Source organism: Cutaneotrichosporon cavernicola, assembly GCF_030864355.1.
Source record: "Cutaneotrichosporon cavernicola HIS019 DNA, chromosome: 3".
Taxonomy (NCBI): Eukaryota; Fungi; Basidiomycota; class Tremellomycetes; order Trichosporonales; family Trichosporonaceae; genus Cutaneotrichosporon; species Cutaneotrichosporon cavernicola.
The window spans coordinates 745,017-763,759 of NC_083395.1; the positions used below are offsets into that span (position 1 = coordinate 745,017).

General features: G+C 58.2%; 6 protein-coding genes across 6 annotated transcripts; 3 read left to right on the top strand and 3 right to left on the bottom strand.

Annotated features, from left to right (window-relative positions):
- Positions 1 to 2: 2 nt before the first annotated feature.
- Positions 3 to 1,296, top strand: RCE1 (uncharacterized protein; the record flags this gene model as incomplete). The annotated part of the gene is made up of 7 exons (XM_060598717.1): positions 3 to 326; positions 358 to 543; positions 670 to 781; positions 813 to 893; positions 925 to 987; positions 1,100 to 1,198; positions 1,235 to 1,296. The coding sequence occupies 7 exons, from the start codon at positions 3 to 5 to the stop codon at positions 1,294 to 1,296; spliced, it is 927 nt and encodes a 308-aa protein (XP_060455483.1).
- A 280-nt stretch (positions 1,297 to 1,576) lies between these two features.
- Positions 1,577 to 2,296, bottom strand: RPL23A (uncharacterized protein; the record flags this gene model as incomplete). Its single annotated transcript, XM_060598718.1, has 4 exons — positions 1,577 to 1,640; positions 1,685 to 1,937; positions 2,165 to 2,216; positions 2,252 to 2,296. 4 exons carry the CDS (start codon positions 2,294 to 2,296, stop codon positions 1,577 to 1,579), a joined length of 414 nt encoding a protein of 137 aa, XP_060455484.1.
- A 338-nt stretch (positions 2,297 to 2,634) lies between these two features.
- Positions 2,635 to 5,691, top strand: IRC5 (uncharacterized protein; the record flags this gene model as incomplete). Its single annotated transcript, XM_060598719.1, has 9 exons — positions 2,635 to 2,826; positions 2,972 to 3,418; positions 3,451 to 3,875; positions 3,908 to 3,974; positions 4,011 to 4,557; positions 4,594 to 4,832; positions 4,871 to 5,081; positions 5,117 to 5,203; positions 5,249 to 5,691. The coding sequence occupies 9 exons, from the start codon at positions 2,635 to 2,637 to the stop codon at positions 5,689 to 5,691; spliced, it is 2,658 nt and encodes an 885-aa protein (XP_060455485.1).
- Positions 5,692 to 5,780: 89 nt separating this feature from the next.
- KEL3 (uncharacterized protein) lies at positions 5,781 to 8,079 on the bottom strand (the record flags this gene model as incomplete). The annotated part of the gene is made up of 5 exons (XM_060598720.1): positions 5,781 to 5,932; positions 5,976 to 6,793; positions 6,894 to 7,290; positions 7,368 to 7,848; positions 7,882 to 8,079. 5 exons carry the CDS (start codon positions 8,077 to 8,079, stop codon positions 5,781 to 5,783), a joined length of 2,046 nt encoding a protein of 681 aa, XP_060455486.1.
- A 394-nt stretch (positions 8,080 to 8,473) lies between these two features.
- On the top strand, positions 8,474 to 12,080 carry SPT16 (uncharacterized protein; the record flags this gene model as incomplete). Its single annotated transcript, XM_060598721.1, has 10 exons — positions 8,474 to 8,542; positions 8,667 to 8,774; positions 8,855 to 8,945; positions 8,983 to 9,166; positions 9,210 to 9,297; positions 9,334 to 9,717; positions 9,758 to 10,038; positions 10,081 to 10,696; positions 10,736 to 11,655; positions 11,690 to 12,080. The coding sequence occupies 10 exons, from the start codon at positions 8,474 to 8,476 to the stop codon at positions 12,078 to 12,080; spliced, it is 3,132 nt and encodes a 1,043-aa protein (XP_060455487.1).
- Positions 12,081 to 12,974: 894 nt separating this feature from the next.
- CcaverHIS019_0302930 (uncharacterized protein) lies at positions 12,975 to 17,353 on the bottom strand (the record flags this gene model as incomplete). Its single annotated transcript, XM_060598723.1, has 2 exons — positions 12,975 to 16,574; positions 16,607 to 17,353. The coding sequence occupies 2 exons, from the start codon at positions 17,351 to 17,353 to the stop codon at positions 12,975 to 12,977; spliced, it is 4,347 nt and encodes a 1,448-aa protein (XP_060455488.1).
- Positions 17,354 to 18,743: the final 1,390 nt, after the last annotated feature.

The window sequence follows — 18,743 nt, forward strand, 5'->3', positions numbered from 1 at the left end:
CCATGCCTTTAACGCTGGACTCGATACTCACACTCCCTCCCCCCCTCCAGACTGGCATCTCGCCCAAGGTTGCGAATGGGCTCGCGTTCGCCTTTGCGGCCTCTTACGTGGGCAGCCTGTACATCGCCCCGCTCATCCCATGGGCCGGCCGCCCATTGAAAGGCACCACGGCCGAGGACTCTGCGAGCCGCATTCCCCTCGGACACCGCGACCACCCCACGACGATGCGGATGAGGATGCGCGCTGTGAGCATGGCCACGCGACTTAGCCTCGCGGGTGTGTTCTGGACCGTCAAGACCGTTGGCAACTATGACGTCCGCGGCGCGGTACGTCAACTCTTTGTTCTGTCTGATGCAGCTCGTACCTACTCTCGACCTCCTCGGTTTGCGCTCGTCGGCCCTCCAGATGCCTTTCGCCTATCTCCTCGCGCCTACCCTCTTCCTCGGCCCTCTCGTTGCGTCATGGTTCGATGGAACGCTGCCGGGCCAGGCCAAGTTCGGCCCGTTTCACTGGGGCTTGGCTGAGCGGCGCAACTATCTCGTGGTACGTTGCGTCGTGCCTAGGACTCGAAGCTCTGTCGCCAGTCTCTACTCTTATTTGGGAGAGACTCAATCTCTACCGTGGCTTGCGCCTAACTAACCCATCGCGAACAAATCGCGCTGACCGCAGGGTCCGGTCACCGAGGAGCTCCTCTTCCGCTCATGCATCATCGGCGTGTCCATTCTCGGCGGCCTGCCCGCCTCCTGGCTCGTCTTCGGCACGCCCCTGTGGTTCGGCCTCGGTATGACCGCCACCGACACCGCTGACTTCAGCGCACGCGCACCACGCGCTCCAGACATACCGTGACGGCGGGAAGACGCACGATGCCTTGTTGCGCGCCGGACTCGGGTGCAGTGCGTCTCCACCAGGCGGAGCTGACCCAAGTGTTCCAGATGTCGTACACGACGCTGTTTGGCTGGTTCGCGTCATACCTCTACATTCGCACAGGTGAGGCCCACACTAGGCCACTCCCCTTTGTCCCGCTGTTCTGTGCTGGATTGGGTCCCCATCCATTCTTTGGCCTCGCCTCTCCAATTGGCGCGGACTTGCTGACGTGCAGGCTCTGTCCTCCCTCCCATCGTCTCGCACGTCTTCTGCAACATGATGGGCATCTATGGCCCAGGCACGGCGTCGCGCCGTCACCCAAACCACAAGCTTGGTAAGTCCTACTAGTGTTCATGGTATCTGACAGCAGCCATCTCGGTCGCGTACCTCGGGGGTATCGCGGGCTTCATCTGGGGCCTGACAAAATTCTGATCTCGCCGCGATCTGTCGTTCCCATCTTGTCTTCTTGGTTCTTGTCGCGTCGATCCCCCACGCATCGTTCCGCCCCCTCTTTGGTGCACCTGGCACCCAGCAATAATACCCAGACACACACCCCTTCTCCACGCTCCCTTTCTCCACGCCGCATCGTAGAGGGTAATCAGCATGCAATAGGTCCTCTGCCCAGTCCCAACGCCGCGAAGAGTTTGGAATGCCTGTGTCGGCGGAAGCTCGTGCATCGTACACCAATATACCCCAACGGAAGACCCGCTTTTTAAACGACGGTGCCGGCGTTGGAGGCGATACGGGGCCAGAGGTCGGCGCACTCCTTGGCGACGCTGCCGTCAGTCTCTAACTCTCTCACCAACTGTATTTGACTCACGGGCCGTTGATGGCGGAACCCTTCATCTCGCCCTTGGCGTTGACGATGACACCGGCGTTGTCCTCGAAGTAGAGGAAGACACCGTCACGACGGCGCCAGGGCTTGCGCTGGCGGCAGATGACGGCGGGCATGACCTTCTTGCGGAGCTCGGGCTTACCCTTCTTCACCGAAGCCATGATCATGTCACCGGGCGCGGCAGCGGGGAGACGGTTGAGGCGGGCACCGAAGCCGATGACCGAGATAACGTAGAGGTCTGGCGTTAGTGGTGGTCAAAGAGTTGCGTTTGCGCCCGCGCAGTTGGGCATTCTGTATCGCTCCCACACAACTTGCAATCCTGTCTTGCAATCCTGTTGTTCCTGCCGCCATTCGCGCACACAGCGCGCTCCTTCACATCGTTGCGCGCAGAGCCGCCCGTCTCTCCTCCCCGTCTCTCCTCTTCGCCCACAGATTTCGCCCCAACTTGTTCGCGGTGCTACTCACTCTTGGCCCCCGAGTTGTCCGCGCAGTTCATAATGGCGCCGACGGGGAGACCCTGTTGTCAGCACACGCTCGTCCTCTGCGACGCACGAGGGACATCCTGAACTTGGTGCCGGTAGCAGCGTTCTTCGACATTTTTGGCGGTGTGGGGTTGGTGGTGTCGGACGACGAGGACGAGAGACGTGCGTAGAGGAAATCGAACTGTTCCAGCTTGGTCCAAACCTGCCACTCACACTTGACTATCGGCGTTTTGGAAATTTGGTCACTTTCGACCACGTGTGATAAAATTATTAAATAAACGTCATTACATATAAAATCACGTGATATTCACGTGGAGTTGAATCAACTTGAGCAATGTAAGGCGCGTCCCTGCCCGTGGCCCTGATGGCCTGTTGTCCCATGGTCGCAACCAAACGCGTCTGTCATCTGTTTGTGTTGTTAGTTTGTACATTACCATTAGTCTTAAATCCACGATGCGCACAACCAGCGCATCTGCCGTCCCATCACTCGTCTCTGCTGATGACGCACCTTCCTCCATGGTCTCTTCCCCACGTACACCCTCCGAGGCTGATCATGACCAACCTCCTCTCCTCAATGACAAGGACAATTTGGGCGCAAACGAGGTCGAGATCAAGGACGAGGAGCCAGAGGCCGTCGATCCAGAAGTAGGTCGTTCCTCATCGGTGCGAGCGTCCACTGACATGCCTCTTACGCCTCTACTCGTCCCCATTCTCATCATCACATTTCACCATCGCCATGAACTTCACCTCACCTCCCCGCATCACTCCTGGCATGACTCTCACTGAAAAGGAAGCCGTGCGCGCCAACAGACTCAAGTTCCTTCTGGACAAGTCGGAGATCTACGCCAAGGTCATTGGTGACCGCATGGAGCGGCAGCAGGTCGAGAAGGCCAGAACGGAGGCCCTTGCCTTGAGCCGCCGTGCGAACAGGGAGAAGCGCACCGAGGCGGGCCCGAGCCGGGAGACCCGCAGCGGAGGAAAGTCTGACGCATCACCGCTCAAGCGGAGACGGCGCGATGAGCGGCCCTCGTCCAAGCGTGTCAAGCTCGAGGTGCCCCAGGCCAAGCCAGAGCCCCGCGAGGACGACGGTGAGCCGAAGCAGTATTCGTTCCGACAGCCCGATCTCGTCACCGGCGCGACACTGCGTGATTACCAGCTAGCCGGCGTCCAGTGGATGATCTCGCTGTATGAGAACGGTCTCAACGGCATTCTCGCTGATGAGATGGGTCTCGGCAAGGTATGCGCCCACCCATGCCCCGCTGACATCAGACTCTGCAGACTATCTCTTTCTTCGCCCACCTCCGTGCCAAAGGGACATGGGGACCATTCCTCATCGTCTGTCCGCTTTCTGTTCTGCACAACTGGATTTCCGAGTTTGAGAAGTTCGCCCCTTCCATCCCCGTTGTGATGTACCACGGCACGCAAGATGAGCGCGCTGAAATCCGCGCGACACGCCTCCAACCGCCGCCCAACTCGAATGTCGGCAACATCCGCGAGAACGTGTACCGCAAGGGCAAGAAGCGGCCTGCTTCCGCACATTACAAGTTCAGGCGTGGCACCAACACCACCGACACATACCCGATCATTGTGACGACGTACGAGATTTGCATCAACGACCAGAAGCATCTCAGTGGGCTGCTGTTCAAGTTCATTGTAGTGGACGAGGGGCATCGACTCAAGAACCTCGATTGCAAGTGAGTGGACTGCCTTGCAACGCTGACGACAGGCTCATCCGTGAGCTCAAGTCGTACACGAGTGCCAACCGCATGATTCTCACGGGCACGCCCCTTCATGTTAGTTGCGTTCGTCTGTGTGGATGCTTACTCCAGAACAACCTCGCTGAGCTGTGGTCGCTCCTCAACTTTATCCTGCCAGACATCTTTGATGACCTGGACGCGTTCCAGCAGTGGTTTAATCTGGGCGACATGGGGTCGGAGGGGTTACTCGACAAGACTGCCATTGTCACGTCTCTGCATGCCATCCTCAAACCGTTCCTCCTACGACGCCTCAAGTCGGAGGTTGAGCGTGGCCTGCCTCCCAAGAAGGAGTACCTCCTCTACGCTCCTCTTACCCAACAACAGAAGGACTTTTATCACGCGATCCTGACCCGGAACCACCGCCAGTATCTGATTAACGCCATCGCTGGCGTGAACCTGGACGCCGAGGATGTCGAGTCTCTCCTTGACGGAGAGACGCCAAGCCAGGAGACAGCCGGCCGCGCCACACGTGACAAGGCTGAGATCAATTACCGCATCGAAGAGAACGACCACAAATACATACGCAACCTTGAGAAAGCTGCTGGGACAAAGGCCGTCATGGCCAAGCCGAAGGGTCATTCAACCAAGGAGCAGCAGGCGCTGCAGATCAACAATGCCAGTGAGCTTCCGCGTAAGTACACGCGCTGACGTGCAGTCAAGACGGTCAACAACATGCGCTTGCAGAACCTTATCATGCAGCTGCGCAAGATCTCGTCCCATCCTTTCCTTTTCTACTGGCCCACAGACCCGGAAACGGGGGAGGAGATTGTTGACGAGAGGTTAATCAATGCTAGTGGCAAGATGCTGCTTCTGAACCGCCTCCTCGATGCACTCTTCGCCAAGGGCCACAAGGTCCTGATCTTCTCGCAGTTCACGACCATGCTCGACATTATTGTGAGTTTCTCGAACCCCAGATGTCTAACTCGTCATAGCAAGACTGGGCCACCCTGTACAAGGGCATCAAGCTGTGTCGTATCGACGGCACCACGACACAGGAAGAACGTCGCTCACAGATGGACGAGTTCAACAACGGCGGGGACAGCCCCGACGCCTGCAAGCTGTTCATCCTCAGCACACGTGCTGGTGGCCTTGGTATCAACTTGGTGGCGGCCGATACGGTCATCTTCTTCGACCAGGACTGGAGTGGGTTCGTCACATCAGTCGTAGCTGACTTGCAGATCCCCAGATGGACTTGCAGGCGCAGGACCGTGCGCACCGTATCGGCCAGACCAAGCCTGTCCTCATCTTCCGTCTGGTGTCTGAGCGTACGTCTTCCTCGGCCTTGTCTCATGCAGTCCGACTGACAACAGACACCGTCGAGACGAAGATCCTGCAGAAGGCGGGAGACAAGCGCAAGCTCGAGGCCCTCGTAATCCAGCAGGGCAAGTTTGGCAAGGTCGTTGACGAGAACGGGCGCGTGTTACTCGGCCGATCCAGTACCCGAGGGCAGTCAACCGCGGACATGGCACGCGCGCTACTTGACCTCGACGGCGAGGAGATCAACGTCGCCGACGCATCCGATAAGATCATCTCTGACGCCGACCTCGAGGTGCTCCTCGACCGCTCGCCGGAAGCGTACGCGCGCCAGAAGGGCTGGGCTGCGGGTCTTGGTAAGGTCGGCCAGAAGGGCCGCGAGGCGCAGCTGGCCAAGGGCGAGCGCACGGCGTTCGAGGTGTTCGAAACGCAGCGCGACGAGGCTGCCGAGGGCCTCGCCCACATGTTCGAGGGCGACGGCGAGAAGGAGGAGCAGTAGTTTCCGTCCGGCTTATCGAGACTTCGGCATGTCCATACGCCTGAGACACCGATGTTGTAGACGATAGTGTAGAATAGATGCATGGCATACTAGCGGCGGTTGCGTCCGCCTTCGCCGACGACACCCATCGTCGTGCGCTTGCTGGCAGCGACCGCAGCGGCGTCGAGCTCCGCCTCGCGCTGGATGCGCTGGATCTCCTCGAGGACGGGCCGGTACTCATCGTACCGCGCGCTTGCGAGGTCTGGTGTCAGCTCTCTTGCTCTCACCCTTATCACTTGACTCACGGAATCCTTCCCGCCGCAGTGTTTTCCCACGGTTCCCACTGCGGTTGTACGCCATGCCGGCCCAGTACTCCCTTGTGCGCTCATAGAACATGCGCAAATTCTCGCCTGGCAAAGGGGTGGAAAGCACGTCGTCCTCGGTCCGTCCAGCGTCCTTAGACACACCCATGAACTTTGTCGCTTCACGTCGCAGCGCGTCCTTTTCCGCCTGACTGAGAGCGGCGTGTGCCGCCTCGCGCGCCTCGCCGTCGCCCTCCTCCTCGTCCTCGAGTGCAGCGAGCTCTTCCTCCTCATCCTCCTCGTCTTCATCATCGTCTTCGTCGTCCTCAGAGTCGGACTGCCCGTCCTCGTCATCGCTGCCAGCCCAGACCATCTCGTCGATCCCTGTTCCGCGTAAATGGTTGAAGCGGTCCAACTTTTCCAGGTTGAGGGTCACAAAGTCGTCCAGCGTATACTCGCGGGCAGGAGAAGCCGTCTCGAAAATCCCCCCGTAGATAAATAGGGTGTTCTTGATGATGGCAAGCATCGCGTTGTACCGAGTCAGGGGGACGGTCTTTTGCGGGTCGTCGTCATCGTCGTCGTCGTCGTCGTCGTCGACAGGCATGGGGGAGGGTGACGGACTGGGCTCTCTTGTTACCATTTCATCGCCGTCGCCGTCGCCGTCGCCTTGCTCATCCGCCATGTCCATGTCGGCATCGTCGTCGCCGTTCCTCTGCTCAATTGCAATGGCCTTCCGTGCTCGCCGCTTACCGCCCTTCTTCTTCTTCTTCTTCAGGTTCAGACTGGACCACCGCCCATTTCCGGCTGGGTTGTACGCGAAACTGATGTCAGCCAATTCTCACATAGGGAGCCTCCACATGCTCTCCACACGCCCTTCACACGCCACACCACCACACACCGCTACCACAACCACACACTCACAGGTCATTGTAGAACACTGACTCCATGCTCTCCTCATCCTTCTCCTCGTCCAGCACGCCGCCAAAGAGCACACCCATACCCTTGCTCGCCCAGTACGCCATGGACGCGCCCGAGCGCAGGGTTGGCGCGTACCCGACCTTCTTCCGGCGCTCCCACTTGAGCTGCGACAAGTCTGCGTCCATGCGCAGCAGCCAGCAGTCGTCAAGTGGCATGCCCTTTGGTCTTGTGCCCTTGACGTACTCCTTGCGGTAACCGCCATACAGTATGGCCCCCTCTGGGCAGGGGATGAAGGAGAAGCCGCTGCGTGGGCCGGGAGCGCGATCCTTGTCAATGTGCTCTATCTGATGCCACCGGAATGTGTCCATGTCAAACACCCACAGGTCGGACAGGTAGTTGGCTACCGTCAGCACGCCTCTGGTCATCACCACCACCCCTCCCTCAGCTAACTACGCCCCCGCCACACATCTAACTCACTCCTCACGCCGACATCGATAAATCCGCCAAACAGAACCACGTAGTTCTTCCATAGCACCATGCGGTGCCCGCTGCGGCCAGTGGGCCCGCGCTTGAAATCGATCTTCTCCCAGCTGTGTGTCTTGCATGAGAACAACCACATGTCGCGGTAGTGGTGGAAGCTCGTCTGCGTCGGACTCGCGTACTCCCCGCCAAAAATGAGGATTCCCCCGCCCTCGGCCAGCCCCGCTCCTGCCACACCTGCGGCACTGCTGCGGGGCGCCGGCGCGTTCCCGCTCTTGTACTCTCGCCACTCGTCCTTGCCCACGTCATATCGCAGTACGGAAGGGTAGAATGTGGCGCGCTGCCCGTCAAAGTACTCCCCGAAGATAAGGTACAGGTGGTTGCTTTCTGACGACAGCGTCGATGGCGACGGCAAGAACAGTGCACCAGTGCGCGGCGGCGGTGGGGTCTCGAGCGTTGTCACCGTGTTCGCGGTAAGCTAACCGTCAGACATACAGAATACATAGCTCACCGCCTCGATCTCCGCCTTGTAGCGGTCGAGGATCGCGTCGAGGTCCTCCTCGTCCTCCTCCTTGGCCGCCTTGCCCTTGCCTTTTGACGAAGCCTTGATAGCAGCGGCCTCCTTCTTCGCCGCCTTGGACGCCTGCTTCTCCTTCTTGGCGGCCTTGGCGGCCGCCTTGCCTGTGTTAGCGCCCTTCTTTGGGGGCATGGTAGTTTGGTGCTGTGTGATGCAGTATGTTGAAGGCCCCGGGTTGAGAGCGATCGACACTGGAGCACTCAAGTGGAGGTCAGGAACATGGCTGCCACATAGAATAATGCCGATTAGGTGAGGCGGAGTTAGGCGCGTCCTGAGTGATGGGGGATGACTGACTGCGACGCGTAGAGGACGTCACAATATCAATCTAACTTACGGCTGATACAGTAGTTTGGTAGAGAGTCAGCACGGTATAAACACCTATTGCCACCTTCCCTCTTCGCCTTTCAAAACTCCTCACACTCTCTCACTGGCGACAACCGGCGCATAGCGCGGACTCAACTCCCGCGCCGATTAACCAACCCCTCCCTTCCGACGCGTTCGGCGCCTCCACTCCACCTCCACCACCATGTCCGACGTCAAGCTGGACTCCGCTGTCTTCTTCAAGCGCGCCAGTAAGATCTTTGACGCGCTGGAGGTGCGTCGTGGCGACTTATCGGGCATCCAGTAGAGTTGAGCTGACGCTTGCGCCTTGATGCCTGACACTGTTGCTCGTTTGTCATGTTGCAACCTTCCTGGCCGCCGGCGACCCCATTCTCCAGAAACCATTGGGGGACACAGCAGAACTCGCACAAGTCGATGCGATCCAGATCTTTCTCGGCGACGCAGGTGACGACTCGGCGTCATTCAACAAGACCGCAGCGCTCCAGGTGAGTCGACGAAAGCCTGCGGTGACGGAGTGCGACCCACCTTGGCCAGGTGTGTTGGCTTGAGCTGACTCATCCCGCAGACCTACTTGTTAGGCTTCGAGTTCCCTTCCACGATCATCATTGTCTGGAAGTCGTCCAAGAAGATCACGTTCGTGTGCAGCTCGTCAAAAGGTTAGTACCGTGCGCAGTCTTGCAGCTGACATGCCAGCGAAGATCTTGCGCCAACTTCAGTCACAACAAGGGATCGAGATCGACGTGAGAGTGCGCGCCCCGAAGGATGAATCCACGGCTCGCGTCATCCCTGACCTCATCCTGTCGCTCGCCGACATGAAGCTCGGCGTCATTCCCAAAGACAAGACGAGCGGCAAGCTTTCCGATGAGTGGAACACAGCGTGAGTGGAAACGGCGACCTGGTGATGGCGTGGCTGACGTCAGCATTGCGGAAGCCAAAGGAGGCCTCCAGACTGTGGACGTCACTGTTGCTATGTCGGCCGTCCTTGCCGTCAAGGACCAGGACGAGATTGTGAGTACAGCCGAAGTAGCTGCTAACATGCTACAGGACGCGACCGTCACTGCTGCGCGCTTAGTCTCGACGTGTATGGAGAAGTACTTCAAGTCGAAGATGGAGGCGTTAATCGACCGTGGCACGGAGATCACCCACGAGGCATTCTCTCAACTGGTCGAGGAGAAGATTGGCAACGACGACAAGGGTGCGGACATGAAGCTGTGGAACAAGAATCCTAAGCTGGCGAACGTCGACTTTACCAACACTGACTGGGTCTACTCGCCCATCATCCAGTCGGGTGGCGAGTACGACCTGCGTGTGTCGGCATACTCGAACGAGAACCCCCTCAAGCCTGGCGTCATCCTCTCCAGCCTGGGCATTCGCTACAAGTCATACTGTGCTAGCTCCGCGCGGACATTCATGATCAACCCCTCCAAGGTAAGCAAAGACACGAAGCCAGATTCTGACGCCGGCGCAGAAGCAGGAGTCCAACTTCTCCACTCTATTGGACGTGCGCTTAGAGGTGATCAAGATGTGCAAAGCAGGTGTGGCCGTCAGAGACCTCTACAATACCGCCCACGCGGCGTTCCAGGAGCGCGGACTGGGCGGACACTTTCCCAAGAACATTGGGTTCGCGTGTGGACTTGAGTACCGAGACAGCTCCTTCTTACTTGCCCCTAAGAATGAGCGTAAGCTGGAGACCAACATGACCCTGGTCATCTCTCTTGGATTACAGGATCTTCCCGACAAGAACGGCAAGTGAGTGTTGCGCGACACTGTGTGACATCGCTAACCGTACAGCTACAGTCTTCTCCTCTCTGACACCGTCCAGGTCGGCCCGAACGCCGGCACCTCTCTCACCGAGGGCTGCGTCAAGCTGCGTGACGTGGTCATGGAGCTGGACGACGAGGACGAGCCCGAGCCTGAGCCCAAGCCCAAGCCCAAGGCGGCTGCCGCCAAGCCGAAGAAGTCTGTGAGCAACGGGACCACGAAGTCGCCAGCCAAGACTCGCGGTGCTGGAACTGTCAAGGCGACCCGTGGAGCTCAGCGCGAGCAGGTCGAATCGACGACCGAACAACGTATCAAGCTCCACCAGCAAGAGTTACACGCGCAGCGCAAAGCCGCTGGCTTGAAGAAATGGGCCAACGGTGGCAAGGGAAATGACGAGGGCAGTGGCAAGGTCATTAAGAAGTTCGAGTCGTACAAGCGTGAGGAGCAACTTCCCAGCATTGTGTCCGAGCGGCGAATCTATGTTGACGAGGGACGTCAATCGGTCGTCTTGCCCATCAACGGCTTCGCGACACCTTTCCACGTCTCGATCATCAAGAATGTCTCCAAGATTGAGGAGGCCGAGCATCTTGCCCTGCGCATCAACTTCCAGTCGCCAGGTCAGATTGCGGGCAAAAAGGAGGACATGGTGAGCGACTGAGTATCTCATCTATGGCTGACTTCCAAGCCCTTCGAGGACCCCGACGCCACGTTTGTGCGTTCCCTCACGTTCAGGTCCAAGGACAAGCGTCACATTGAAAAAGTCTTCACTCAGATTTCTGAGCTGAAGAAGGCGGCGACCAAACGCGAGGCTGAGCGCAAGGAGATGGCGGATGTCATCGAGCAGGAGCGACTGATTGAAATCAAGGGCCGGCATCCGTACGTGCTCAAGAACCTCTTCCCCCGCCCAAACATGGAGGGCAAGAAGATGGATGGCAATCTCGAGATACATTCCAACGGCATCCGCTTCCGTCCCGACACCATGCCCGGCAAGACCCCAGACAAGGACCACAAGATCGACTTGCTGTTCAGTAACATGAAGCATTTGTTCTTCCAGCCCAGCGAGAAGGAACTCATTGTGCTCCTGCATGTCCACCTCAAGGCGCCAATCATGATCGGCAAGAAGAAGACATGGGACGTCCAGTTCTACCGCGAAGTGTCCGACATGAACTTCGATGAGACCACCGGCAAGCGACGCAAGGCTCGCTACGGCGACGAGGACGAGATCGAGCAGGAGCAAGAGGACCGCCGGAGGCGCGCCGAGCTGGACAAGATGTTCCAGGCGTTCGCAAAGCGCGTCTCGGACGCCGCCCAGCAACAGCAGTACGAGATCGAGGTCGATGTGCCGTTCCGCGAGCTCGGCTTCAGCGGTGTGCCACACCGCACCAACGTCACATTAATGCCGACGACCGACTGCCTCGTCCATTTGAGCGAGATGCCGTTCACTGTCATCACGCTCTCAGAAATCGAGACCGTCCACTTTGAACGTGTCCAATTTGGCCTTAAGGCGTTCGACATGGTGTTCGTGTTCAACGACTTCAAGAAGGCACCAACCGCGATCAACTCGATTCCCGTCGTACACTTGGACAATGTCAAGGAGTGGCTTGAGTGAGTTTGGTGTTCTGTACGTCGTTGACTCCAGCTCCGTCGACATTCCTATCTCTGAGGGTCCCGTCAACCTGTCATGGCCTCAGATTATGAAGACGATTAACGACGACCCATACGAGTTCTACAGTATGGGCGGCTGGGAGTTCCTCGTGGGCAACGGCGAGTCGGATGCGGAGGATGAGAGCTCCGAGGGCTCCGTGTTCGAGGACGAGAGCGACGACTTTGACGAGGATGAGAGTAACTCGGAGTCGGACTTCTCTGACGATGACGACGACGACTCGGATGGCAGCGGCGGTGACTTCTCCGACGAGAGTGGCGAGTCGTGGGACGCGTTGGAGCGCAAGGCCAAGCGCGCAGACGACAAGCGTGCCGACGAGTTCTCAGACGACGACCGCAAGAAGAAAAAGAATGGAGGTCGCCGCTAGAGCTGTCGCTAGACTGTCGTGTAGCATTATGTGTAACAGGGCTCTCTGCCCAGCGTATACTGTCGAATCCATTGCAGTGTGATGCAGAGAGGTGTAGATCGTGCAGGTGCCGGAACGAAAGTCGGAAATCAAGGCCAGTTGGTGGAAATACTGTATTGTGGTGAACTGACCTTGGCTGAACCACCTAGAGCAGAATGCCTTTCCTCGGCCGAGTTTTATACACCGCTAACGTTCAACTACTGACCTCTAGGCGGTTGTACGAATACTCGGAGTTGGTCCTCTCTAAAGATGATTATCCCTAAAGATTGTCAAGATGAGAATTCTGGAGAGCGACACTCGACACGGAGAGGGCGTCAGTGAACTACCATTCATGCGCCATGCTGGTAAAGCAGGCTCCTTTAACGGAGGCCTCTCTTCGAACAGGTGAACCAGAACGCAGAGTTTGGAATACATATTCAACGGACCTGGGGAATCTCCGTCGACGCCGTTGTGGTTCGGGTTTCGCCTTGGAGAATCTACGCCGCGCTCACCTGAAACATCGAACCGGAACGGGCCCGTCACAGTCACAGCGTGGAAGCAGGTCGGGGCGGCCGGCGAGCTTGGGATGGATTGCGGAGGCCGAGATAACCGTTGAGCTGATAGACGTTTAGGGAATTATTCTTCGTTTACTGGTCGAGCTCTGTCACCTAAGCTCACACTCACACAGCACATGTCACGAAACACAACTTGACGCAAGCTGATACCAGTAACGTTCAACGCGTCGCTCCATTGCATTGCCGTCTCCACAATTTTGTCTGCGCTGCTGGACCGCATTTGGCTACTCTGCCCTTCTCGTTGCAACTGCTATAAATGCATGTTCCAAATCCGATGGTACAACTTCCTCTTGCCCTGGTGCTACACCTTCCACCCATCACGAAAATATCCGCCGCGCTCCCACTCCCCCGGCCTGTATATTTCCTGCACGCGCTTCTCGCTGTCAATCAGTGCAGCGAGCAGCGCGCGCAGTCTGTTAAACTGGAGCGGCTTGAGAAGCCACCCGTCAAAGTGGGTGCCGAGATTCACCCTATCCTCCTCATACAAGCTTGCGCTGAGCGCGAAGATTGGTAAACGCCCATCGATGTGCACGGGTTCGATCCCAGACGCAGGATTCTTAGTCTCGAGTTCCCGGATCGCCGCCGCAGCCCCATACCCGTCCAGGATAGGCATCTGGATGTCCATGATGACCGCGTCAAAGTCCCAATCGGCTGCGATCGTGTCGACAGCCTCCTGCCCATTCTCGACGACGTGGACAATGTGATTGTCCATCTTGAGACGTTTCTGGAGGATTTGGCTGTTGATAATATCGTCCTCTACTACCAGGATTCGCAGCTGCGGTCCGCCCTTCGGGCCAATCTTTGATCGGAGGGGCGGGGTTCGCACAGCCTCGACAGCTGGCACGGTTGTCGAGGCCGCAGCGCGGTCGGGACGGTCTTTAGTGTGGTCGAGCGATGCCGTCGCCACCGATACCGACGGCCGCTTGCTCGACGGATGGACCTTAGGTGGGTTGGCGTGCTCGAGCAGGAGGCCGCCAGATCCAGAGCCGTTCGGCTGGAAGTCGGCATTGACGCCCATGGTGCACGTAAAGTAGAACCTTGTTCCTTTGCCGACCCTGCTCTCGGCGCGCAGTTGGCCGTGCAGCTGCTCGACAATACGCCCAACGACGGCGAGCCCGAGCCCAACGCTGCCACCGTCGGCGCGGTCCTCGGCGCCCTCGAGGGTGACAAACATGGCCTCGAGCTTCTCTGGGGCAATACCGCAACCCGTGTCACTGACGGTGATCTCGATCGAGACCGAGTCTGGAGTGGGCTGTCCCTTAGGTTCGAGTCCACATGTCACCTCGATCGAGCCCTCGCGAGTGTACTTGACCGCGTTTGCAACGAGGTTGGACACAACCGTCTTGATCTTGCGCGAATCCCCGATGACCATTTGCGGCAGGTCGTCGGCCATGGTGACCACGAACTGGATCCCGCGGCGTTGGGTCTCGGTTTGGTATAGGCGAACTGTGTTACCGATAGTCTGCTTGATGTCGAAAGGGTCGTTGAACGCCGTCTCGTTGCCTGTCTCGATACGAGTTAGGTCCAGCAGGTCGTGCACGTGGAACAGGAGCGCGCGTGATGCGTTGTGGCTGTTCTCGAGCATGTTGCGTGTGTCCGAGTCGAGGTTGCCAGCGAGTGCGAGCTCGAGCGTGTTGATGATCTGGGATAGCGGGGTACGAACGGCATGGCTCGTGTTGGACAGCAGGATCGCCGTGAGCTGGTTGGACATCATAGCGTTCTGGTGCTCGCGCCACACGCGGATAAACTTGCCGTACATGAGGGAGAGATCATGCGCAGAGTCGAGCTGATCGTTGGTCCACACGCGCGACCGTCCCGTCACTTTCTGGACCCAGAGCTTGAACGAGCTCCGTGGCTCAAGTACGGCCTTATTTTCGACGTCTTCATTAATGAACGGGCGGCCGGCCCATTTGACCTCGTCGACCTGGCCCTTGCGGAGAAGCACCAGAAAGTCCTTGCCTGGTTCGTTGGTGAGCGGGACGTACAACAAGCCCGCGATCGTGTCGGCAGCGCGAGGCAGAATGAGGTCCGGGAAGTCGTGTGTGAGGTAGTTGGAGGCGATGATTTCGCCAAACTTTGCAATTCCGAGATACTCTGCGATGGCGAGCATGGCGTGCGGCTTATCACACTCCCCGAGGAGCTTACACCCATCGTTGATGACGAGCATGCCCGAGTCGGCATCAAAGATGTCGAGAAGCTCGTCGGCGTTGGACACAAGGTATCCCTGCGACGACGGCGAGTCAAACGGCCCGTCGCTGGAACCACCGCGTTGAGACGACTTGCCGCCAAAACTCGCCATGCCAGCAAACCCGGTCGTGTTGATAATCTGGCGCGTCTTGAGCTTCTGGGCGTACCAAAGACGCTCGACGTTGCGGGACATAACGTCGGAAAAAATACACAGCATCTGGCGCACTGGGAACGACACACGCATCCCGTGATTCCCGTACGAGTGACACGCGATGAGGCCCCACAGCTTGCCAAACGCCATGATGGAGATGGACATGGACGACCGAACCTCCATGTTGGCGAGGTACTTCAGGTGGATGGGCGACATTGCGCGTAGGAAGCAGTGCGTCATGTCAAGCGGGTGTTCGAGGTCGCTCTTATCGCGCAGCACGAGGCGCGCCGTCATTTGGCTACGGTCGTACAGGAACCTCACCTTGTTGATACGATACAGTTCACGCGCTTGTGGAGGGATGTCGGCCGCAGGGAACATGAGTCCCTTCCACAGGTCTGTGGTGGTTCCCCAGTCGACGAGCTCGGTCACGACCTTACCATTGTACTCCTCGTCAAACTGGTAGACGACAACGCGGCTGAAGTGGCACAAATCCTTAACGAGGCCAACGGCGATCTTGAGGAACGAATCAAGGTCCTGCGCGCCGCCAAGTTGTTCGTTGATTTGGTTGAGTACTGCGACGACGTCGAGCGCATCCGCCGAGCTCGCCGCACTTGTCCTGCGTTTCCGCCGTGGCCGTGAGCCGCGCCCCCGTGGCCCACGGGAGTTGCGCGTGTCCTTGTGGCTCGCGATGCCCGGTGCCGCCCGCAACGGCTTGGCGTAGTTGGTCGTGCTGTCGAGCACGCGCTCAACAGGTGGATATTCCTCCAGGCCTTTGAGACCATATCGCTTGCGTCTACGTGGGTTGCTCGAATCTGCTGCGCCAGGGAACACCTGTGCTGTCGTCGGAAGTGTATTTCCCGACGACAGTTCGGATGGTGACGCGTTGGAGGGAAGAGTCACCGGAGTGTCCGCGAAGCTGGCCGGAGCCAGAACACCACAAACACCGGTCGAACGGGTGCGCGTTGAGTTACTGAGCACCTCCAAGGACGGGTTGTTACTTGACAACTCCATTCGCTCTGGCAAGGTGTCGCACGCACTGCCCGAGGACGAATGTCGCACGCGACTCGCAAAAAACCCGCGGTCGTAGAGCCCAGTTTCGCGGCTGATGACCGACTCGGCCGACTCGGGCATCTGCATGTCTTCCTCTGCGAAGTAGTCCAACGGCTGAGTGAGCGGGTTGTAGTTGTCGCGCTCGAGCTCAAGTTCCAGCATGACGAGGTTGGGGACGGGCAGCTGTTCGCCGCGGTCGTCGTACTTGATCCACGAGTCCATCTTGGGACGCCTTGCCGCAGCCCAACACGTCCATTCGCGCCGGTGCGAGGGTATCAACCCCGGCATCTCCTCGACCCGCGTGTCGTCGCTCCCGGGCTCACCATACCCACTAAGCCGAAACACCTGCGGGACCTCGTACCCTGATGCCGGCTCGGACACCTGGCCGTCGGAGTACGGCAGAGACTCGATGATGTCGCGCAGCGCGTCGTCCTGGTCGTCGGTAAGGACGTCGGAGAAGCACGGCAGACCAAAAAGATACTGCGGTGACAGACCGAGCAGTTCCGTAGAGTTCTGAGGTGAGTAAGGATCTCGGGGTTTCTCACTTCGGACACCTGGCGTACGGTCATGTCACCCGTGTCGTAGTCCTCTTCTAGCAGGATCAGCACACCAAAGCCCTGTACGGCACCTGGCATCCTGATCGGCTCATCCTCGCACCGCTGCAGCGTGCCCTCACGGCCGACGACGACATAATGTCCGTCTTCCGTTGTGACGTGGTTGAATCGGGACGTCGTAAACGGTCCCTCGGTCACGCCCTCGTCAGAGGACATGGTGGCCCCGTCTTCCCCGGGCAGAGAGCACCGCCGTGTTCGGGTCTGCGACGTGCTCGTTTGCGCCTGATCGTTGACAAAGTTGGGCACCGAGTCGCGCGTCTGGGCGCTCATGCTCCCAGAGCTTGTCTGTGTGCCCGTGTGAAGCAGCCTACCAATATCCGCGTCCCCATCGCGGTGGCGTGGCATCCCTGCGGCAACGCTCGTGGCCTTCGCTGTGGCAGGCCGCAGAATTGTAGACAAGCCCCCTACCGTCGTCTCGCTCTGCGGTGCGTCACCGAGACGGATGATGCCAGAGAAGTCGTTGACGAGGTTGGTGACGCCCGCGTCGTCCGATTCCAGAGTCGTGCGGCCCTGCAACGGCAGCTCGCGCTCGCTCTTTTCCGAGATGATCATAGGGGACCGGTGGTTCAGCATCGCCGTACTTTTCGGCGACGACCCGGTATCGCAGCTCGTGTTCTCGAGCATAGCCATCATCGCATCCGGGATCGATTTCCCGTCGTTCTCGATATCGCTTACCATGACAGGCGATGTTGGCGAGCTCAAGTTCGCACCCACACCTGCGGCTGTGTTGTGGCTGTACAAGGAGCGGATTGGGAAGATGAACGTGTTACTGTGTGTGCGCGGAAAAATGACGCGGTGCTTGTCGTCTTTGGGTGAGGCAGGCGGGTGCTGCTGTTGTGGATGAGAGTGGGGATTACAATGCCACTGGGTTTGGGAAAGAGGCGATTGCGCCCCGCGTAGGCCAGAAGCCTCGTCACTGAGTACCATCCTCGGCTTCGAGATGGCCGGTGGCAGCGGGGAGAGCGTAGATGTGGTGTTCACGGCAGAGTAACGTCGATGTCGATAGAGAAGTGAATCGCCACGGGTGGGTGGGGAGATGTCTGGTATATAACGGGATAGTTGACGGGGTGACCCTTGCCAGTCCCGCCGTTTGTGTTGGATAAGACCACCGCGACAGAGTCGATGGGAAGACCGCCAAGATTGTAGAGTCGAAGAAATGAACAACGGCCTGGTGTGGCAAAGTATTGAAGACGTTTGTGACTTTCAGCGGTACATCACGCTAACATGAGGGGCGGCAGGGGCCGTGGTATGGGCATAACAATTGTGGTAAGCGCGGGAGGGTGGAGGCGGGTTGGGTTGGGAGTGTGTACTGGTATACTGGTACTACTGGTAGAATAACCATGCCGTAATTACCTTCCTTTAGTTCCTCGGGACACCTGACGTATGCAACTCTGCACGTAGTCTTATTGGTATGGCTAGAATTTGTCTTAATTACATCAGCAGACTCATCAGTCACGGCCGCATCTCCTCTGCCACACGGAGATATCAGCGCTCCTCCTCTGCCCACTTCGTGCACGAGAGGCCTGCAGCAGCATTGGCCGCTCCAAAGCTCGGCGTAAACGACAGTGTGACCTACCAAAGACAAGGGGGTAATGTCGTCTCATTGATGCGATGCGAAATGGTGGGCGTTCCGGAAATGCGGAATCGTGGCGGCAATTTGCGTTTGTGGGACGTGCATGACCCCCTAACCCTCACCCCCTAACCCTAACCCCCTAACCCCCTAACCCCCTAACCCATGCGACAATGTTGGGTTTAGCCCTTTGTGATTGGTGTGGGCCTAGACTAGGGCTACCGACGGTAGTTAGAGTGGATGCATTTGACGATACTAATCGCCCATGAGTAGTACGTATGTATGGATGACGTGTATTTATTGGTGTGATTCTCAACAGACAAAGCAAGGAAGAAACGTCGATCAGATGACTTATGGATACCACGTGACCCTCACACTTTCCACGCGACCCTCACACGGATGTAAACGCCGACAAGGTCCAACTGTGGCTCCACCTGTGAGTTCCTATCAGTCATCCAAGTTTGGCTGGCGCTAGGTGGCAAAGCCCCCAGTGGCCTG